Here is a 24,345-nt window from a genome sequence, read left to right as displayed (position 1 = left end):
TGTTTTGTTTGTGTGGTTTTTATTTTTTTGTTTCTTCAATGACCATTCCTTTTGAAGACATGAATGACAGAAATGTAAAGTCACTGTTTGTAAGGAATCATTCATATTAAGAGGGTTAGGGTATACAGTCTCACATGTTGCCTCTTCAATGAATAGGAATTATTTAAAGGTCAAATTTAATTATACAGTGAATCCCAGTTTTCCACAAGCAATTGATACGGCCATAAAAATTTCTGGTTTTGACGCATAGCTCACTCCTCCCCCTCCAAATCCTCCAGCTAGCTTGACGTTGACATTCTCCTCTGATTTCAGATTAACATTTGCAATAAAAGTGACTGTTGTAATTATTATCTTAGATTCATCTCCGCTTCTTTTCAATTGCCGTTGTTCACTTGCAACTTCCCTAAATATGCCTCACACACTTATTAAACACATTAAACGTATAGCTACTCACCCCTAATGAATGATAATGTAATATTATCCATGAGCACATGGAATGAGAGTTATATACTGAGCTCCAAATTCTTATGCAAATAGTATCAGTACATTTTTTGGTTTTTCAGTGAAATTCATGCATAAACCTACTATTTAGCCATCCCTAACCAATACTTACACGAAGAAACGGTTGCAGTGGACCAACAAATACACAAAGATTAATTTTCAAACAACCTTTTTTACTGATGAGAGTTGGGCAACCCTGGATTGACTAGTGGATGGTTGGCGGATGGCCACCATGTCCTAACAAGGCTGCGATGTCAGCAAAGAGGTGGCAGAGTCATGTTTTGGTTCCGAATCATCGGGAGAGAGCTGGTAGGTGCCTTGATGGTCCCTGAAGTGTGAAAATGATCTCAGCAAAGTATTTATAGTTTCTGACTTACCACTTTCTTCCCTGGTACAAAATGAAGAACCATATACTGTACCTTCCATAACTAAATGACCTTCATGCATGACAATGCACCAACTCGTGATGCAAAGAATACCGCTCTCTTATTGGCTGCTATGGGAATAATAAAAAGGACAGAAACTTATGGTGTGGCCTCTATTTTCCCCCGACGTCAACCTAAATGAGAACCTATGGAGCATCGTCAAGCAAAGAAATCCATGAGAGTGGGAGGCAGTTCACATCAAAACAGCATGTGTGGGAGGCTTTTCTGACAACTTGCAAAGAAATTCAAGCAGAAACTCTCAAAAACTCCCAAGTTGAATGGATGAAGAATTATGAAGGTTATATCAAAGAAGGGTCTTATGTAAAAAAAAAAAAAGTTTGCTCAAAAATCTGTGAATTTACAGGGCTGTGAATGCTGAATCGCGAATGTGTCGGGATCCACTGTACACTTTGTGTTTAAGAGAATGCTGCCCATGTGGCACTTAGCAAAAACTACCACTGCCTGCAGTAGACAAACACAAGTAATACAACAATTGCTTGGTGGCTCTAAAACACGTGTCAAACTCGTGCCCTGGAGGGCCGAGACGCTGCAGGTTTTCTCTCCAACCAGTTTCTTCAGCAGGTGATTTAATTGATGAGCTCCTTCCCTCAAACTGAAGGTGTTGAGCATTAAAATCACCTGCTTTAGTGACTGGCTGGAAAGAAAACCTGCAGTGTCTCGGCCCTCCATGGCACGAGTTTGACACCCCTGCTCTAAAATATAACATATTTCTTGTTTCATCAGAAGCCTTCAGGTGCCATTAACAATTTTTATTGTGTATTATATATAGGTCCACAAAAAACATTCAAATGCAATAAAATCAATAGAATTTTTAACATTTTATATTTTTGTACAATATATTATAACTATATTTATGTTGAAATATCTTCTGTGGCGCCCATTACTGGCTCTCTTCGATGTCCAGAAGAGTTTTTTTCTGGCATTCATTAACACCTTTGAGGTTCGGACATTAGCAATGGTAAGACATTTATTGCAGGTTTGAATGACCTCGCAACAGGCACAATAATCCCTAACACTGGCTGCTGTTGTGGTCGTAAACCATGCCAAGCTGAAGCTCAACTCTGAACCCGCAACGTCACTTCCTGTCTGCCCCCAACTCAGCTGCCCTAGCACTGGAACACATTTACAGGAGCACACACGAGCACAAGTCCTATTTATTTCTTATATGTCCTATTTTCTCATATTATGTCTACTATATTAAATAATATTGAGTGGATATTGAGTGTAAAGGTGACTATAGGGGTATTATTTCATGTCTAGAGGGCTCTGATAATGTTAAAAAACGTATTTAGAAGGGCGTAAAAAGGTTTTGTATGCTCTAACTATGAAAATATTCCATTATAAGTAAGGAATCTGTTTTGCAGAAATTTACTTATCAAGGTTGGGTCTTTAACCAAATAACAGCGATAAACGAGGACTACTGTATGACAAACAATTCTTTTCAGCGTGGTCCTAGCCCTCATTGCTAATACTTGTATTCTGACACAAAGTAGTCATGCTTCACATTATGTTTGGGTCAATCAAATAGTGCCGTGGAACACAAGTGGCCCCTGGGCTGGACTTTGGACACGTTTGTTTTATAGATCGGTACATGACAGTAGTATGTTTTTATTCACTGGGCCATCAGCAGTTTGACAGAAACGATTGATCTCAAATTATATCAGATGCATCGCACTGGAGTGAATGGTAGCGCATTGTAATTGCGCTGAGTGTAATCATATTGCAACAGGTGTCTTTACTGTAATGTAAATGAATCATGTTTGCAGTGTATCAGAACACGTTTCACAACAATGAGCAACACTGACCCTTGTATGGGAAAGGGCTGAAGCAGGAGGTTAAAGAGTGAAAACAGTCAGTGTTTAGCTATCAAGGTAAATTCAATCTGTTTGACATTCCCCCAATGTAGAGGCATCCTCATTACCATCATGTGAATGCGGTATATCTACCTTCATCGTGACCTTTAAAACCCTGTGCACTCTCTAATAACCTTGACTTCACCCACGACTAGATATTTTTATCTCTGTAAAATTGAGCCTATTTTGTCACACTGATAGTTGGTGAATGGAAAAATGGTGGATAAGCACTGAAAGAAATTCCATCAAAGCATATTGTCACGTTCTGTGGAGCTGTCGAGTGCTTGACCCCCAGTATGCAGAGACAGGCGTCAGTGGTGGAAAATAAAAATGCTTTAATAAGCAGGTGCAAACAACAGAAGTGAAAAAGGGAAGGTTGGCATTGAAGTCGCTCCCTTCAGACGCCATTTAACTGAGGGCGGAGCTGTGTGTTTCAGACTTTGGGACTTCACAGGGTATTCAAGTGGGTACCCCACTTCACCGGTGTCTCGTCAACTAGCCCATGATACCTCAGTGGGGCTTGACAGCAGAACCAGGGTCCTGGAACTGCTCCCTCGGCACTTCTGGTCATCATACTTCAGCTCTGACCCCCCTCTTTTTTGCCAGCCTGGTTTAGCCACTGCTCGTTTCTCTTTGGCCACAGCCATCTGGATGCCGTCTCTGCCTGCTTTGAAGTGTCGTTCACCAGGTTCTTGCGGGTTGCACCTCTGACCCCCAGCATTCTTAGTGTTCTCCAGAGTGACTGTCCAGGCCAACAAACCTCCACTGGTAAGTTCCAGGCTCTTCACCCTCTTTGCTGGCCCTCAAAGATTAGGGACTGACATTTGCTCAGCTTACATGGGCCTCTTCGATCCTTTCCTTCCAGGTTACCATCAGTTCCATCAAGGCAACCTGCTTTGTTGTCCGGGACCAGAGCACGATGTCTAGTTGGAGGTTGGTCCTGGATCCCTGCACATTTCTCCTGCCTGCCTGCCTTCTGCCGAGGCCTGAGAAAGCTGATGAGGCGGGGGCCTTTGTCTTGGGCCTTGGTTCCTTATCGCGTCTTCTCCTTATCCAGTCCAATGGCAAGTCGTGCCAGCACCTGGTCGTGGCGCCACCTGAACCTCCCCTGAGACAGGCTTGCTTGACATGAAGACAGAACATGTTCCAGGTTTGCTGTTCTCTTGCACTGTGCACAGGAGGGATGCTCTGTCAGTCTCCATCTTTGGAGGATTGTTGGCGTTGGCAGTATATCATAAACGGACCTAAGGAAGAACTTTATCCAGTGCCCCTCCATATTCCAGGTTTTCTTTCCAACTCAGAGATCTCCCACGGACACTGTCCCACCGGGTCCAGCTGCCCTGCTGTTTCATTTAATTTTTATGGCTGCAATCCACAAAAGAGCGGTAACAATACTTAATTCTCTGACAAAAGAAAAGGAACACGCGTGTGAACTAAATAGAACTGAAATCAGTGGCAGGTGCGTGAGACAAGCAACGTAAAGCAAACAGACAAGTAATTGGGCAACACACAGGAAGAACCACAAAATAAGAGCACAAAACCAAATCTAAGGCATAAAAGTGGAACATAAACAAGCTGTCATTCAGGCTACCACGCAGTTCGTGACAATAAACCCCCCCACTAGCCCCCAAATGACGGATCCGCGAGGTCGTCTTGTTCTGGTTCGAGAATTCTGTCACGTCTTGGCATTGTGGTGTTGTGTGGCAACCTCGAACCTGTGAGAGATGAGACCCTAGGTGCAGATAAAAGTATATTTTTAATTATTATGGCTGCAATGCAGCGACAGCGATCCACAAAAGAGCAGTAACAATACTTAACTCTCTGACAAAAGAAAAGGAATGCGCACGTGAACTAAATAGGAAGAAATTAAATTAGCCGCAGGTGTGTGAGACAAACTTAAAGGAGGCAGACATGGAACGGGGCAACACAGTAAAAACGACAAAATAAGAGCACAAAACCGGAACTAAGGCATAAAAGTGGAACATAAACAAGCTGCCACACAGGCTACCATGCAGATCGTGACAAAGAGAATCTTTATGAGTTTTAAAAAAACAGTATCCATCCCATATACTGTATACAGTATTTTAGCATGTGATGATTTAAGAGTGAAAATAAATGATTACCCTGTATTTCATTATGAGTCACCTCATTAAAAGCTATAAAATTGGGTCATGAGTATCTTTATCAAAATGCTGGTACTCGCAACTTTCTTTGCCTCCATGTTGGGTTATTTTGCAGCTGTGGTCAAAAGAAAAGTAGAGAATTGAATGCAATTGAATTAGAGAAATAACTTGGCAATCACCAAGGTGGCGTCTGTGTTGATCTCGCTGCCACAGCTTGTCTTTGTCAACAATCAGGTCTTCAATGAAGGTAAAGTAGCCTTAAGAGTTTGTTTATCCTTTTCATTTATCATATATATGCATTTTGAATTGTTTTCTGCATGTAAAACTATAATTGTTATACGATAAAAACGTGTTTTTGGTTTTCTTGACAGATTAATTGGATTTACATCATGTTTTATGAAAAAAATTATTCATCTCATTTAGAATACGTTATAGAGTCAGACCTTCTGGAACGAATTAATGAAGCTAAGCAAGGTTCCACTTTGGTTTTTGCTGGATTTATTTTTATTTTTTAACAAGACTGTAATGGGACATATGTAAAGTATATATAAAAACATACATACAGTATATATATAATAACCTATGTGTAATGTGTTGTTGTATGTGTAACAATGTTGTCTCTGACAAACAAATAAAAGGATGTATTATTCATATATTCAGGTTGAACATCTCGCGTTGTTTGCGTTCATATTGTATTATGTTAAATGTGCTTTTTCCACACAATAAATCAGTATTCCCGTCATCATCATCCATCAGGGAGGTTGGCGCTTGTTAGCGGATGAGAGGCGGATCTAGCGAGGCTAGCGTGCCAAGCCTGCGGTGTTTGGAGGCTGTGTGGCCGGACTGTATGCTCCTTCTTCTGCGTCATCCCAACCGCTGACGCCGCTTCTTCTCCCCGACCACCATCATGGCGACTCCCGCCGCCGTCAATCCGTCGGGTAAGTCGGCACAGCCTTGTGTTTTCGGCAATGTTTGATCGCGTTTCCTTGTGCTTTGTAGTATGTTTTATCGTGTTTTCCGGCGATAGTTGAATAATGACCGTGTTGTGGAGACGAAGCAGGCTCGAAGCCGCCGCCAGGCCGCCGAAGCCTGGCCGCAGCATCCATCCCTTCCCCCACAGAAGCACTTCTTTTCTTCACATTTCAACAAACACTTCGATCAAATAGCCTTGCAAAAGGTGTCATTCAACTTAGCTGTTTGTCGTCGTGTAGCTTTGTGTGCGTCATAAGACGCTATCCTCACAGGTTTCATCTCTCAGGGACACAAAGATTATTTTGCATATTGTAGTTGTTAGCATCTCTTGGCTTTTGTTGTATTTTCTACAGTTTTTAAACGTGGAAATATGTACCCTGTAGAACACATATACTTACAACATTCCTGCCTGCTGGTGATAAAGTATATAAAAAGCTGTTTGGTGGTATAAAGTTGGACACAACATAAACTAAACCACTGGTGTCCAATGTGTGGCCTGGGGGCTTCGTTTTTATTGAGCCAAAAATAACATTAAACATTTCAAAGGATTATTGGCACAATAGAAATAAACAGTTTAAGCCATAAGAATCCAGATCCATTTAAAGTGTAATGATGGTGGGTATAGCACATAGATATGAGTGATGTTTTTTTGTAAAATACTACTAATTGATCTGAAAGATATGTGATGTTATGTTATATTCTTCATGCTCATCACTTGTCTTTTTTTGTGTAGCACAAATGTACTTTAAATAGAACAAATAATGTATATTGATTAGAAAGACAGAAACAGTGCTATTTATTGAGTGTTTATTAGCATTTTTGCACTTTTTGTGAAATTGGTGGAGAGTGAGCACAAAATAACTTGATATTTGAGTAAAAGTAACCTTACATTGTTTTCTAATATTTGTGGCCTTGTTGTTAAAAGCAGGGAAGTCATTAAGGTGTAATGGCTGGTGTACTGTATGCTTCTGTGTAGTCACTACCATCCCTTCTGATGCCATGCAGTGTTTCCCACAGGACTGCGATCTATCTTTGGTGTTGAGTTGGGGGGTGGCGAGATGACCTAATCTAATTTGCATAATCACACAATCTCATGTTTTTAAACCTTATTTAGCTACAGAATATGGCATTATTGACTATTATGTTGTTTCATGGTTAATCATGGTTCTTCATTGTTGCTGTGTGGTCATTTACTTGTTACGCCTTGTTTATTGTTTGGTTCACACTGTCAGTAAGACTGTCGTTCTGTTTGATGACCGTGCCTTTCTGTTTGCACTGTGTTGTCACGCTAGTTGTTGGCTATTGCTTTCAAACTGAAGCAAGCATGCTGAAGTGTCTCCAACTGCAGAGTTACGATGCCATCTACTGTACGGAATTGCTACACAAGCCATACAGACAGCTCTATTATATTGTGTTTGAGAGCGATATGGGAATTTTTTTTAAATTTCAAATTGATTTGATCCGTCTAGGATACTCGATAATCCCTGGTTTATCACAGTTAATTGTTTGCAAACCCGACCATGATAGGTGAGTTTCCACAAAGTAGGATTCTTTGTTTATAAATGGAATATTTTCATAGTTAGAGCATATAAAACCTGTGTGGGACCTTCTAAATACAGGTTTTAAAATTATTAGAGCCATCTAGACATGTAATAACAGCCCTATAGTCACATTTGCACCCGTTTTACCCAATATAGTAGCCATATTACAATAAGAGAAAATAAGACATAATATAGACTCATATATGTTAGCATTGGGTTCCTTGTTATTGTTTCCTTTTTCTTGCCATGGCTAATGTAATGTAGAGTTCTTATAGAGCCATGCAGAGTCTGACGTTCTTTTAATATAGTATTGCCAATCGTAATGCCAATAGGAGTGTTCAATTCCAACACAGAACACAGTTCATCTTGCACGCTTGTCTCCTCCTCGCTCCCTCTCCCACAACTCCCGCTCCCTCCTCCTTATCCACCAATAACATTAACACGGAGGTGCGTTCACGAACATAAAACTTTAGAACGTCAACATTACAACACCAACAGGTCATAACAGTAACATTGCTGACACCTGGTGTCTAGTGTAGAATTCTACATGTCATTCTTGTGAATTTATTAAGGCTTACTTGTTGAGAGTAGGACATGTTATTTTAGTTGACTGTTATTTGATGGCTGTTTTGTTTAGACAAAATGTTTCAAATAAATATAACAGTTTTTCCATAGCTTGTATTACGTATTGCAGTATTTGACTTACTTTGCAGGAACAGTGTTTATTTGTGAAATGCATCCAGCGGCAGCACAGTAGCAGAAGTATCATGGTTTCATTCATTACACAGGCTGTCACTTCACATTAGTTTGAGGGAAGAGCTGCTACCGATATTGGTATCACTTGATATGAGTATTATTAATGAAGTGCTGAACAATATTGATGTAAAATAAAGCCAATGTCGAGCATCTCTAGTAGTAACACATTGATTAGTTTCAGCTGCAATAACACTCCCCTTCTCTCTTTAATTACCATTGTCCGCTGGCACTGAAGAAAGTTCACAAGCTAAATTGTCAGAAAGTTGTGGTGTGAACCATGTGAGAGTGACTCCTCACTCTCTTCAATTCCTCACAATGAAAGACGAGCAGAAGTGACCATCGGTGGAAATGTCATCATAAGAAAATGAAGCGGTGCAAGTGTCTTCTAACGAGCCACTGAGCTTCTTCGACCGCCTATCTGAAAACAGGTCAACCATGTCATCCCTTTGTTACGTCATTGTGGATGCAAATGAATATAGAATAAAAGTAAGCGTCAGGGTGGTTGTCTGCACACTAGCTGCATCTTAGGTGTTAAATGGATGATAACATTGCCCTGTCACATAATAGAAGGGTAACGCAAAAGGCCATTTCAGATAGAGGTTATATATGGATATGGCATGGAAACTGGGTTCTGACGATGATCCATGTTGTGTTGTCATGTCAATCCAATTCAGATGCGTGCAATGAACGCTACATGCAGCTTTTCTGTCGGCTGATGACACCCAGTTAGACCTAAGTAACACTTAATGCTGCTGCCGTCATGACAAAGTTAGTTAGTTAGATCCAAGCCCGGTCTAGATCCAAGATCAGCTGTGCCGTTCCGCCTGCACAGCAGTATAGTGAGGTGCAGTGACTTCAGAGCAGGAACGCTCTGTCAATGCAGGATTATCTCCATCTGGCCGTCACCCAGATCCAATTGGTGTAAGAGCATGTGACACGTGACATGTGAAATGATCTAATGAGGCTTGCGTGCTTTGCTGGAACAAAGACCATTTCAGGGCTCCAGTGTGGATGTGTCCAAATCTGTCAAGTAACAAGGATCAGTGTTTCCTCCACCATTATATTCAGGGGGCATCCTCTTTCCCAAGAACTTTATTTCATGTTATTTTAATTTAATTCAAATCACAACATAATTTAACACAGTGGTGTCCAAAGTGTGACCCATGGTCCATTTGCGGCTCGTGGCAAATATAATTTAACAAGTAAACTAAAAAAGCAACAACAATAGCAAAAATGGACAAATCAGCAGTAATTTTACAAGGATAATGTGAAAATATCAGGACAAAAAAGTCAATGTTGTAGTATTATGAGCAAAAATGTAATTTTGGTAGCATAAAGTTGAACTATTAAAGAAATATGTAATTAAAAATTTGTTTTTGTAATATTATGAAAAACAAACAACGAATAAATTGTAATTTTGGAAAATTAGGTTGTGGAAAAAGTTATGTCACAAGAATAAAGTCAAAATGCTATGGGAATAAAGTCATAATTATAACAATTACTGGAAGAAAATTTACAAGAAGTTTACAAAACGTTGTATTCTAACGAGAAATAAAGTTGCAATTTCATGCGATTAAAGTAATGCCATTTTAGGAGTATAGAATTGAAATATTAAATACATTTATTTAGTCGTGATATTATGAGAAATAAAGAAAACAAAATAAGGTTGTCATTTTTTTAAAATGACGTTGCGGAAAAAGTTATAATATTATGTGAATAAAGTAATAATATTACGAGAAGAGAATTTACGAAGATTTTTTAAATGAAGAAAGTTGAAATGTTTGGAAAAAAAAACAACAGCAAAAATGGGAAAAAAGAACAAAGACTGAAGTTGATACTAATAATAGGCATTTTCACCTATCACAAAGCTGATATGCATATTTTTTCTTCAAATCTATATAACTTCTTAGTATATCTACATGTGTTGCTTTACGAAATATTTTTCAGTATGTGGCCCTTAGTGGGAAAAGTTTGGACACCTCTAATTTAAGGATAGCCTTTCCATATAGAACATGCTTATGCGTCATTTTATTAAATTAAATAGCCTTATCTTGTTGATCTTATTTACATGACAGCATGTCATTTCTGTCTCTACATGCTCACATTTACAATTTATCATCTGCTCTCCGTGGTGTGCCGGATCAATCGCATTATTTAAATCACTGGTCCCCAATCTTTCTGAGCCCATGGAGCGGCTCATGTTGTGTCAACTCCTGACGGACGTGGCTGGCAGATCTTATAGTACTGTATTTTCACAACCATAAAGCGCACCGTATTAAAAGGCGCCGTCTCAGCTACAGGTGCTATTTTTGGATTTAACACATACACAAGGCGCACCGTATTATTGGGCGCAGGTATGCACGTTAAAACATACCGTGTCGCTCAGAAGTCAGTGAGGAAGCGACAATGCTGTATTTCTTTGTATAAATTAAGAGCAGAACTCCCATTCAGTTTATCAAACCCACTTGAAATCAGGATGGTCATCACTCAACACAACAGTCTCAGTCATGGTGCACAACTACAAACATCACACAGCAACGCAAAAACAGACAAGACACTCCCGCTACTTTTGCAGAACAATAACTAACAACTATGTAGCTCAAACATGCAACTTTAAGAGCATGTGCACCAAAACACGCTGGGGAACAGGAAGTACTCCCATTTACGCTACAATACGCTAGCATGCATGCTATTGTATGTTTTTAAAAAGCCAGCGAGAGCAAAACTGAGTTGGGTTGTACTTTATTGAAGTATTTAACAATGTACTCACGTTATTTTTTTTTAGCAATCCTCATCCACAAATCTATCAAAGTCCTCATCTTCTGTATCCCAAATGAACAGCGGGGCAAGTTCTCCAACAAACACGCCAGGTTTCCTGTCGTCATTGTCAGTCAGTCTTGTTGCCGTGCGACGCCTCAGAAATGATGCTGGCTTTTGTGAAAGCCTGAACAACAGTGCATCAGACAGGTTTGCCCAAGCATCCACAATCCATTAGTGAAGCTGTGTTCGCTAGCTGTCATTCATCGCTCCCACGCCGCTCGCAACTTCACTTTAAACGCTGTGTTTACATCAATTCACAATTTTTGGCGAAACTCGCACGGCGCTGCCTCCCAGTGTTAGTGAAGCTGTGTTCGCTAGCTGTCATCTATTGCTCCCACGCCGCTTGCAACTTCACTTTAAACGCTGTGTTTACATCAATTCACAATTTTTGGCGAAACTCGCACGGCGCTGCCTCCCAGTGTTAGTGAAGCTGTGTTCGCTAGCTGTCATCTATTGCTCCCATGCCGCTTGCAACTTCACTTTAAACGCCGTGTTTACGGCGATGTCCAAAAATAGCTTCCTTTACTCCTCTTTCAAACCATCTGTTTTTGTCAAACAACAGAACCCATCATTGAATCGGAATGGTGGTTTGAGGTTCAATTTGGACCCTGTGTTCAGCAGGTTACTGAGACCAAAACCCACAGCTCTTAGTCTTGCAAATGAGGTGAAGGCAGGGCCGAGCCAGAACAATAGATGCTAACAAGCCAGTATCAAAGTCGTTCATACCCAATTCAGGGAGCGACACTTCCCTTTTATCGTAGGTGTGAATAACAGGATAGGATTATACCACTGCTCCGCCCAGGCTTAGTGTAACGAACCAATAGGAGGAGGGTGTTGGCACACCAATTCCGCCCACTCTTACTGTATTTAAGGCCTAAGCTACCAGCACTTATTAGTTTGCTGACGAAGCTCTTCGGATGAGGAGCGAAACGTCCGACACCTTCTACACAGAAGTACAGATGACGTCTCAAGAAGCCTTTTCCTCGATGGACAACTCCTGTACGACTGAGAGCCTACACAGACTCCTGGAATGATGTTAAGCTCCAAGTTAATTTGCTGCACTTGTGACACGTGTGAAAAAAACATCCGGTCTCTTTCCGTACACGTCACTCAGCCACTCAGCCATTTTCTCCTCGTCCTTCAGCCTCTTTGATTGGTCCGGCTGGAAACTTTTCTTTAGGCAGCGTCTTCCTCTTAAAAATCATCACAGGTAGCAGTTTCTGTCCATTACCATGGCAACCACCATGGCACAACAGTAAAAGCCGACTTCTCGTGCCCCGTTGTGTCGCTGTATTGCTTCTCTACAGTGTGGTTCACCAGGATGTGGAAAGTGAGCGGCTCGTCGTCCATGTTGATGATGTAGTTGGGTAGTAGTTGTCGGCAATGTTTTTATTGTAGTAGGAGCGGAAGATGGCCAGCTTTCCTTGCAATCCGCTGGATGTTGCTGCGCCTTGGTAGTCCTTGCCCGGATGGCGCCATTTCATAAAATATACTTATATAACTACTGGGGTGTGCCTTTAGCGTCCTCAGTCACATCCACCTTTCCTCTATATAAGCAGCATGTCGGCAGGAGACGCTCCCAGTCAGTCGAGTGGAACGCTCATAAAAGTCACACAGCAACACTTACATATTTTGGAACTCGGTACACACATACGGCGCTCCGTATTATAAAGCACCCCGCCCATTTTGGACAGAATTTAAGACTTTTAAGTGCGCCTTATGATGGTAAAAATACGGTAATCTTATTAGGGCTGCAACTAACGATTAATTTAATAACCGATTAATCGGTCAATCATTTTTTTATTAATTGGGTAAAAAAACAGATTTTTAATTCCATCCATCCATTTTTTTATACAGTTTATCCTCATTAGGGTCGCTGGAGCCTATCCCAGCTGACTTCGGGCGAGAAGCGGGGTATACCCTCGACTGTTCGCCAGCTAATCGCAGGGCACATATAGACAAACAACCATTCACACTTCATTCTCACATTCATATGTATGGACAATTTAGAGTCGCCAATTAAGCTAACATGCATGTTTTTGGAATGTGGCAGGCAACCAGAGTACCCGGAGAAAACTTACGCATGCATGGGGAGAATATGCAAACTCCACACAGAGATGCCCAAGCGGAGATTTGAACCCAGGTCTTCCCGATCTCCAGACTGTGTGGCCAAATGTTAACCACTAGGCCACCAATTTCGGAATAAAATGCAATGTTTCTGATGTCCTTCAACACGTCTTCTTTCATATGTGAGTCTCACAGTTATACAGCGCAATGTAGCGAGCGACACTGTGAGCACGCACTATTTTGCGCTGTTTCGTTTGCTATTCACTTTGCCGATCAAACACCTCAGTAAGTGTTGACTGTCGGCGACGAAGGCTCTGCTGCACCCCCGCACCGGGGCTGTGGCATTTGACATAGAAACCATGACTTTTGTGCCTTCATTCATATTAGTTTTTGCTTGCTAACTTGCTAACTGCTAGCACTCTGTCTGTGTATTCAGTCACAAGTAGCCCCGCCTCCATGTACTGGGGGACAAAGGCTGAGAGGAGTCCTCACTGTCTCCTTTTATTCCACAATAGAACCAATGAGCACAGACACATGCAGAGTGAACCCGCTTGTCATCCAGCCTGTGTGGTACAGAGAGACGAGGAAAACAAACAGGCATATATGCACATGTCAGTTTATCGAGGCGGTAAAATTATTAACTTTGTTTTTTTTATTGTTCGATGAATCGTTTTATCGATTATTGTGACAGGCCTACCCATCACTGTTTTCCAAAGTCAAAGCTAATATGTGTGAATATCTTGTTTTGGCTAAAACACAAAGATGATAGGTCTGCTTTCATGGATGACTAAGAAAATTAAAAAATATTAGACATTTGAGAGGCTGAAATCAGAGGATATTAACATATTTAAATCAAAACGATGAATCATTTACCATAATAGTTGTCGATTCATTGGGTAATGATTAACCATGAATTAATCAATTCATTGTTGCAGCTCTAAATCTTATACAGTAAAAGCTTGGTTTTTGTTAGTAATCCGTTACAGACTGGGGAAAATCGAAATGAACAAAAACCGAAGCAAATTTTTCCCCTAGGAAATAATGTAAATCCAATTAATCCAGTCCCAACACCCAAAAATATGAGCAAAAAATTGATTTTATAGAGAATAATTCTAGTTTTACATGCAGAAAACAATGACAAATACATATAAATGACTAATGAATGAACTTTATTGAAGACTCTCGTTGGCGTATGGAAGATGGCGAGGAGGTGAGAGGGAGAATCTCTGAATATGCTGTAGTATTGGTATTAATTAGGCCTTTTCCCTTGTTGCTGAGCAGTCAAAGTCAGTCCTGGAATTTGAATGTGCAGTGGCAGCGTGAAAAGACGTTCCATTTAATTACACATAAGCTTAAAAAGCAGTTTTATGTTTTGCATTTTGTTCCCTTGCTCTACTCAAAATGACTTGAAGCTTGACATTAAAACCGAGGTACGTACACAAATCCAACTGTAATGAATGTGACTGTCTTGAAGGCGTGCACTTCTGGCAGAGTCAAAGAAATAGGGTGCCTGTTTATACTCTTAGAATAATGGTAACAGTGTTTTGTGGCTGTTCCTGCCAGGAAATCGAGAGCTTTGTGTTGTTGGTCTCTAACCTATAAAAGAAGAAAGGATGACTTCTGACTGAATGACCCCTATTATTGTGTTTTTCTATGTTTCTGTGGAATAAAAGACAACAAGGGAATACATAATGGGTGAAATGTTAACTATGCTACTCTATGCATTGCACTTGGCAGAATGAGTGACTGAGTGGATTGTGATAGGAGGGGATAGATGGATGAGTGAGGGGAAAAATAATGGAGTGAATGTGGGGGTGCGAAAATATTTCTGTCCCCCTGGGGACATGACAGAAAATAATTGAGAACTACTGGGCTATGTAGATCTGTGTAAATCAACTGAATATGGTGTTTTACTGAAGAAAACTCTCTCAGCCCTTGTGAATGTTTATCACAATTTCTGAAGTACAGAATTATCCCAAAATGACAACTAGGGTCATTTTGCTGCTCTTTCTCATCGAGAGGAGCGATTTGAGGTGGCTCGGGCATCTACAGTAGTCTGGATGCCTCCCAGACGCTTCCCTAGTGAAATGTTTCGGGCATGCCCAGTCTAGGACACGCTGGATTTGGATTATGTCTCACAGCTGGTCTGTGAATGCCTCAGGTGGCTGGAGACCAGGAAGTCCGGGCTTCTCTAATGAAACTGCTGCCCCCACGACCCGGACCTGGATAAGCGGAAGAAAATGATGGATAAACAAAATGACACCTAATATGTGTTTAGTGCATGTTTAACTTTGAAATACTTGTCGCCTGAAGTCAGCTGGGATAGGCTCCAGCATGCCCCCGCGACCCTAATGAGGATGAAGCGGTATAGAAAATGGATGGATGGATACTTTTACATCCCAAGATTGGAAGTTTTGTTACTGGATTGGATTTATTCATGGTTTCCGAAGTCAGTGTTTCCCACAGAACACCAGCACCCGCTGCTCGTTGAGAAGAGTGATACCTTCTTCCATGTTAGAGTCTTCAAAAGTGTCCAATAAGACCAGAAAAAGTAGCTAGATTTGTTGCTGGTCGCTTTTTGAAAAACAGAACCTAGCAGGGTCTGTATACTTGCTAAATAGAGTGACAAAATCCCTCCTGCTTTGTCTTCTTATTCCCTGGCAGACCAGGCGTGTTAAGAAGCTAGACTTACGATGCTATCTACCGTACGGAGTTAGAACGACAAGCTGCATTCACAAGGCAGTCCCATTATAGTGTGTTTATGAGCGCAGGGAAACAGGTAGCGCCAAATGCATTTGTGGTGGCCAAAGTTTATTTGTGGCGGACCACTACAAGTAAATTCATGTTAGCATAAGTCTTATGTAGTAGATGTGAGTAATCATGTTTCCTAGCCATCTCTTCTAATTTGCAATGCTCCATTGGGTTCCATCTCCAGGCAGCACTTTTAGTTGTCAAATACTACAGTGGATGGTCAAAAGTATGGAGTCCAGTGGCTACATTATAATTTTTCCCTGGCTAATGTAGCCGGCGGTGTTCATATTGACCCCTGCGTGCGCCCGGGGCTCGCACCAGGTTCCACTGATTGAGGCCCTCTCCACACAGGAAAGTTCCAGGGATTTTTTTTTTTTATGGCGGGTTGAAAAAAAAATCCACACTCTGCCGGATTAGTAAATAGCTGTATGCAGACTACAACGGATCACTGGGTGAAAACAATGTAATCCACAAAACCTACATGTGGTGCTGTAAACACACACGCAGACGGAACCACGTGACACACCAAACTGTAGAAGAAGAAAGAATGTCTGTCATCTTCCGGTTTCCAAGGCTCGTCTTATGATGAAGCGAAATTACATGTGCGTTATTTTGGGAGTATAAGACAAGGAAATACAGGGAGAATGTCGACTGCGGTGAGTCATGACACTCGAAGTATTCCGATTTTAGTACCAGTACCAGTGAGGTACTCTGATTTCTTGTCGCCAACACTCACTTCTGGAGTTGTGCAGTCAGCCCGCAGCTTCCCACATTCCTTGTATTGAAGTTGTGCCAAGTTTTAAGTTGGAGACATTTTGTTGTTATGCTCTGAATTCGAAGTACCTCCAAATTACTGAGCTACGACGGAGTATTAGGGACACATTCTGACTAATTCTTCCACCGCAGACGCTGTCGCTTCAACTGAGCAGCTGGGCTTCTGCTCCATCCCACCCCTCCTCCTTCCTCTTGCATGCAAGGAGGGGGGCGGGCCAGGAGCTCACACACAGTGCAGAGAGATGAGGGAGATATAGCGCAAATCCAGTCTATATCAATATGAACGATATAGTTGTTTTTGATATCGTGCTTGAAGTAAATATTGATATATTAAAATTATTGATATATCCCCCGGCCCTAGTACTTAACTACATTTAGTTAGCGTTGTGTTGATATTGGAGCGTACAGGCAAGTTTTTCTATGTCCTATATCCCAAACAGTGCTCAACACAAATGCGGGGCACATGCTAAAACACCTATAGTATACCCTGCACCAGTCACTCATGGTGTCTGTAAGATCTCTGTTCCAACAGCAAGCGGTGTACCCACAACAAAGGATGAAAAAAGAGCAGAGCGAGGAAGTAGTGGCACAGGCAGGAAAGCACTGGTCTGCACAAGGGAACCATGACGAATAATCTGGTGTCTTCCTGTTGTAGACGTAGGGTGTAAGACATCCATCTACCTCGCTGCTCCGCCCCAGTCACCAGACCAAGCTGCATTTAACTTGTTCTGTTGTCAGATGATTTTGCTCGAACGTAAATATAATTTCATTTGTAGCTGGTTTGATGATAAATGCAAAATGTTTGTGTTTGTGACCTGCAGAGATGGCCAATGAGCTGCCTGGGACAGTCGCGATGCCGGGGGCAGTTGGATCGGGTCCGGTAAGGATGGGAAGTGCCGTGCCAGGCCGAGGAGGCAAGAGAAGATCAGGAGGGTGAGTGTATTTCTTGTAGACCAAGGACCCTGAAAGAACACCCAGCCATCCTCAGACCATGTAAAGCAACGTATGAGCAAATAAGCACTACTGCCTCAAAACAACCAAAAAAATAGGCTTCTTAGTTGTGTCATTTGTGGGAAATGTGTGGTGTTGGTTTTTTTTTCAACAGTAGTCAATATTACAGTAGAAGAAGGTCTTCCATTCTGTAACTTAAAACAAAAACATGGCAAAAATGCGACAAATGCAACGAAACATAAAGACCAACGGTAAGAAACATTCAAATGTTCGATAAAATATGACTTCCGCAGATCTTTGTCGTATTAAGTTTGCTTCTCCGTCCCTCTTTGTCACAAAGGCTCATGCTCCTTCATAAACAAACCCCCTCTTTGCTTTGTACAAAGCCTCGTCTTCTTGGATCTTCTGTGACGCAATCCCTGGGATTACCATAATGACATGAATATCACTGGAAAGCATAGAACCTATAATTTCCGAAACCGTCGGAATTATTTGGAATGCACAAATGGTTAAAGACTTATGGTAGTTTAAAAATAGCATTGCAAATCCTGTCACTTCTGTGTTAAGGGGTTTAATAAGGGGCCGCATATGTACTGTATATGCGTATCTTTTCAAATAATGGTTACAGTGCTGAGAGGAAGACATCTGGGACCATAACCAGCTTTGACATGGAAATGTCATTTTCTCACCATGCTTTAATGTGATGATGCCATCAATAAAAGACAGTGGGGTGCTTTTCGTATGTGTACAGATCAGTACTTGTTACTATAATCCTGAGAGGCCAAAGCAACACATTTAACCCATGCACGAGACTTAGGTCTACATAAACATGGATAAACAATCCAAAAGGGGGATCATAAGCATGGCATCTGGGCATCAGGGACTGGTCCTGCCTATGCTCTTTTTGATTGATTTCAGTTCGGTCCATGCGTGATGCAGGTCCAACCATAGACACACAATCGTTCTCTCCAGTGTGCTCTAGCGTAAAGCTGTCTGCTAGATCATGCATAAACGCTGTTGTGACAGGGGGGTCTCCAAGTGAAGGAGGAGATGGTAAGTGCACCAATGATATCAACCAATCAGAGGACGGAAAAATGCTGACATTATTGTAGGCCAGCCAGCTGGCCCAGTGAGGCAAATCTGAAATCTGATTGGGTAAAGAAACAGCCCCAATGCTGCACTCCTGATGCTGAAGGTCCTGGGGAGATTACATTGATATGGCAACACAGAAATCTGGCCAAAAAAATCTTAACACACGCATACATTACTGGAAGCAAGATATGCGCTACTAAATGAAGATCATAGACTGTTAGGCATAAATGAATACAGTTTCATGTAACAAATACTGGAATTTAAGTTGTACATGTAGGTCAGTGTTTCTGATAGTTTTTCGGCTAGCAGAGAAGGCTTTGTAGGCACTGACTGCACACCACTGGAGTAGTGATGCTTCCTTTCATGTCAATTTGAAAAATTGTTTTGAAAAAGAGTATCTTGAAGAGTGTGATTACTCGCTAAATATAGCGACAAAGTCACTAAGTTGGCAACACCGAGCTTTCCTGCTACATCTTCTTTTTCTCTGGCAGGCCAGGTGCATTATAATGTGTTTATGAACAAGGGCAAACAGGTAGCGGCAAATCTATTTGTGGTCGTCCAAATGTATTTGTGGTGGGCCACCACAAATAGATGAATGTATGGGAAACACCGTTGAGGACCAGAATGCTACATGTGTATTATTTTAATTGATGAAGTACATGCCAATGAGGCTGTGTAAGTTGTATATGGACTTTCCATTTTTACTTAGAATAGCGTGCCTTTTATTGTCACTATACAGTACATATGTACAATGGGATTTATAGCAGCAACTTCTCCTTGCAGTCATGTGCTGTATTTAAATAAAAAAATATAGAAAAATATCCATCCATCCATCCATTTTCTATACCGCTTCTCCTCTTTAGGGTCGCGGGGGCATGCTGGAGCTATCCCAGCTGACTTCGGGCGACAGGCGGGGTACACCCTGGACTGGTCACCAGCCAATCGTAGTATAGAAAAATATATACACAAATATTTACAACATAGAATAAAATAAGTTGTAGCTTAAGAGAGCTAAAAGAATTAAGCAATATAGTGATATTGCACAATACTTCAGCCATATTAGATATTGCACATTTTCTGGATTGAGGGAAGCAGAGGCGGGTCAGTGTTTTGCAAGTCCCAAGTCTTTAATCTCAAGTTTTGAGTCAGGTCTCAAGTATTACAAGTCCAAGTCAAGACAGGTCAAGTTATGTCTGAAGTCATATAGGCTTGAAATTTTCTAGTCCTTACAAGTCATAAGCACTGTTCAGTGTCTCCCAAATAAAGTGCCATTTTTAACAATGTAACAGTCTATTAAATATGACAAATACAATGAATACATTTTGAAGTGTTTTATTGTTTAAGTAAAGTAAGACTAGTGTGATAAGACTCAGTCACAGAAAAATAATTTAATAGTCAGTGCGCAGAAATGTAATCCACACATTTGTTGTTTGTTCTTAAACCTGATTGGACCTTAATAGATGCATTTGATGAGATGGATTTAAAGACAAAATATGTTTTTTCTAGAAATGACCTCAGTTGAATGCTTTGAATGGGGACACATTTTACTCAAGGCATTCACTGAAAATCTCAAGTATTTTGAAGTCAAAGTCCTAGTCAGGTCCCGAGTCATTGATGGCAATGTCCAAGTGGAGTTGCTAGTCCTGACGATACTGTCAAGTTGAGTCCAAAGTCATAAAAATTGTGACTCGAGTTCACACTTCTGGAGGGAAGCACAGGGATCGGGGTGTGGAGTCAAACTAAATAAAGTTGAATAAATAAGTTTCGTTAAATAAGTTGAATGAAGCTGAATTACGAAGACCATTGTACCCTCTTGTGTACCTCACTGAAATATATTGATCTACTCAACATTTCAATGAACTTGATTTAGGGCAATGAGTGGCGTACACTACTTTTTATGTTATATACGTTTATATTATTGTTGTCTACATATCACTAGAGTCCTGCAAAGAACACACAACCTCATCAAGGACAGCACACATCCACAACACTCATTATTCACACTCCTACCGTCAGGCAGACGCCACAGGAGTTTGAAGTCCAGGACCACAAGGCTTGCAAACAGCTTTTACCCACAGGCCATCAGGCTTCTCAACAAAGCACTCACACCCGCCGCACGCAACACACGCACACACTCATAGCACTTGATTGATTGATTGATTGATTGATTGATTGATTGATTTTTATTTTTTTATTTTTTTATTGGTATTAATGTCTCTTCTGTTCTTGTTGCTTAATTTATTGGTATTAATGTTTCTTTTGTTCTTATTCATTTTCTTGTGTTTTATTCATTTTCTTGTCTTTTTTGGTGTGTAAGAATTTCATTGCATAGTATAACTACCTGTTTTACTGTGCATATGACAACAAAACTCTTGAATCTTGAATCTTAAATACACACCTATTATTTTAATTCTATATTCACCTCATTGTCATTACAAAAATGAATTTTTGGTGATAAAATATGTTTCCTGTGGTTGCTTCTCAGAATGGACTTTGATGATGAGGACGGAGAGGGACCAAGCAAATTTTCAAGGTGAGCAAAAAGAAGCTGATATCGTTCAAAGATATGACACTTCCTATTTGAGGGTATCTGTGGGCACTGTTAGATGATTGGTACAGTGCATATATTGCTATATAGAACTATCACAGCCCTTCTGCGTTTGGAGTTTTTGTCTTCTAATCTCAGGTTGAGTTTCAGTACTTTTTTATTTTTGGTGGATTAATATCAGCATTTGCCTCTACAGATACCCTCATGTTTGGAAACTGGCTTGTGATCACTTCATAAATCACTTTTCTTTGACGTCACATCAGAACACTGGGATCATCTTTTATTTGTGCTTCAAACATCTCAACTGTCTGTTGGGCTTATATACGTTTCTGTTGTCATTGCGAGCCTAAAGGATGAACTCTCTGTGGTTCCTATTAAGGCTATATCTACACCAACACGGATATTTGAAAAAGGAATATTTTTCTATGCCTTGTGTTTTTGCCCTTTTCAAAAACTCTGACCAGGGTGAAGATTTTCAAGAGTGTTGTTTTGTGTATGGATGGGTATTGTTTTGCCTTATAAGTAATGTGTGGCATTATCTTATGTATTGAAACACTACTTAACAACAGAACATGCTGTTTATTTTATTTCCTGTAATGGTAGACTTATTACACTAAAACTGCACTTTTGGTGTGTAAGTATGTGTTTTGTGTTTTACTGTGGACATGGTCTAAGTGAAATGAGGATGTAGCTGATCCCAAGACGAGCTGCATGCTTAGTGTTGACAGTTGCATGACACGTACGGAAGCTTGTGAAACTCCTGCTGAGAGATGCACACTTCCTTTGAAGTGGATGATTGCTGCCACTGGTTTCAGCCGCCCTGTCAGTCCGAGTGTCACTCACTCATGTCTGGAGACTTTGATAGAAAAGGGGGTGGAGGTAACGTGTGCACCGTGATTGTGGTGTGGTGTGGTAAGGGATGGTCCACGTCATGATGTAACACACATTGTGTATTTAGCATTTACTGACACCTTTGACGGGTTATTCTTCTTTTAAAGCCTGGGTGTCCAAACTTTTTCCAGCGAGGGCCACATACTGAAAAATGAAAGGTTGCAAGGGACGATTTTGCTGTTTTAAATTTTCCAAATATTTAAACTTTCTTCTTAAATAATCCAAAATGTTCTTTTTGTGATATTATGACTTTATTCCCACAATATTTTTTACTTTATTCCCATAATATTCTAACTTTTCCCCAACCTCATTTTCCAAAAACTACAACTTTTTTTGTTTTGTTTCTCATAATGTTACAACTTAAAAACAACAAACAGATTTTTCTTTCATATTTCAACCCTATGCTACTAAACTAAATTCAACTGAACTAAATTTTCTGAGTTTATTTTCGTAAAATTGCGACTTTTTCCTTGTTTGAATATTACTTTTTTTTTTTATTAATTTTGGCTTAAGTCTTGTAAAATTACTGAAATTACTAAATTGTAATTATTTTTTTATTTCTGCTGTTTTTTTTAAATTTTCCAGGTCTTTCAACTTTCATCTCATCAGAATTATAACTTTATTTGCATAATATTTGTACTTTATTCTTGTAGCATTATAACTTTTTCTGCAACCTAATTTTTCAAAAATTACATCATTCATTATTTTGTTTGTTTTGTTTTTTTAATATTTCAACTTTATACTACTATAACGACATTATTTTTCCTCATAATAGTACCACATTATTCTTGTAAAATTACAGCTTTTTCTCATTAGATTACAACCTTTTTCTATTTTTACCGTTTTTTTTTTTTTTTTTTAGTTTTCTTGTTAAATTATATTTTTAGACTGTGCCACGGGCCAATAAAAAACAGGCACTGGCCTGGGGCGCCCAAACTGCACTTTGGACGCCCCTGTTCTAAAGTAACATGATTGGTGAAGGTATTTAATGGCATTTCTCTCTATGCATAATTTTTCATGAGCTTTGCTGACAGATATCACTCCCTTTAATATGTTTAACAAGGGACATATTCGCCAGGTATATTATGTTTGAAACAACTCGGGTAAATAATTCTTTTATTGATGTTGACATGGTGATGGGGACTCTGTCAGGGTTGACAAAGAATTGACATTTGAGTTAGAATTTTAGGTTGAAGCAGTCCTAATTATTGACATTCATGGTAATTCATGTATGGATATGTTTCAAAATGCTGCTTTTCTACTCCGTTGCAGTGTGTCCTCTAGGTATCGATACAAACACATGCATTAGTGCAATTGTGCCTCTCATGTTCCATTTGAGGTCCACACACGTACGTGCACAGTGTGTGAGTGTGTGCGTGTTTGTGCGTGTGTGGGTTGTGGTGGATTGGACTGACAAAACCGACAAAAACACATGCACGTGGACACTGTAGCTGACTGTGCCGTAATCCCTCCTCCGCAGTAACGTTTGACAAACTTTCATAAAAGAAAGCAATAGAAAGACATAATAACAAAAAAAGGTTATTAAAAGTTGAGTAATTAAATTACTTCTCTTGTCATCTGGCACTAAAAAAAGCATAAATTAATTAAATTAAATTTGTTATAGAATACATCTCTTGTCATCGTGCGCTATACATAAAAATACATCAATACAATTAAATGTATTAAATGAATTCTCGTGTCATGTAGTGCTACATAAAGAAACAAATATATACATTAATTACTTAACTTACATTTATTAAATTAATTCCCTTGTCATCTGGTGTTATGTAAAAATATTTTTGACAATATAAAGAAATAAATTCAATGCACTAAATGACTTCTTGTGTCATCTTGCACTATACTTAAAAAAATAGAAATAAATACATAAATAATGTATGAAATTATCCTGTCATGCAGCGCTATACAAAGAAATACACCAAAACATTAATTACTTAAATTACATTTATTAAATTAATTTGTCATCTGGCACTATATAAATTTATATATATATATATATATATATATATATTAATAAAATAGAGTATGTTATATAAATATATTATATAGAAATATTTGTAAACAAAATATATATATAAGTAAATAAAGTTACATGTATTGAATTCCTTCTCTTGTCATCTGGCACTATATGAAAAAATATTTTTTTAAAATATAAATAAAACAAATGCAATATATATATGTCTTTGTGTATATATACGGTGTGTGTATGTGTATATATATATATATATATGGGTACTCCGG

The 24,345-nt window shown here is 39.8% G+C and overlaps 1 protein-coding gene across 2 annotated transcripts in view; it reads left to right on the top strand.

Moving 5' to 3' along the window:
- The first annotated feature begins 5,591 nt into the window (after positions 1-5,591).
- The window catches only part of arnt2 (aryl-hydrocarbon receptor nuclear translocator 2), a 68,996-nt gene continuing 50,242 nt past the window's right edge, over positions 5,592-24,345 (top strand). The window contains exons 1-3 of one of the 2 annotated variants that reach the window (XM_054770182.1): positions 5,592-5,861; positions 17,426-17,537; positions 21,133-21,180. In XM_054770182.1, the coding sequence (XP_054626157.1) occupies positions 5,831-5,861; positions 17,426-17,537; positions 21,133-21,180 (191 nt within the window). In that variant the 5' untranslated portion in view covers positions 5,592-5,830. The remainder of the gene's footprint in view (positions 5,862-17,425; positions 17,538-21,132; positions 21,181-24,345) is intronic. The other variant, XM_054770183.1, reaches the window with a different exon arrangement.

This window comes from Dunckerocampus dactyliophorus, chromosome 3 (assembly GCF_027744805.1).
Source record: "Dunckerocampus dactyliophorus isolate RoL2022-P2 chromosome 3, RoL_Ddac_1.1, whole genome shotgun sequence".
Taxonomy (NCBI): Eukaryota; Metazoa; Chordata; class Actinopteri; order Syngnathiformes; family Syngnathidae; genus Dunckerocampus; species Dunckerocampus dactyliophorus.
Note: the sequence above shows the minus strand (reverse complement) of the source record. Positions and strands in the feature narration are given on the sequence as shown.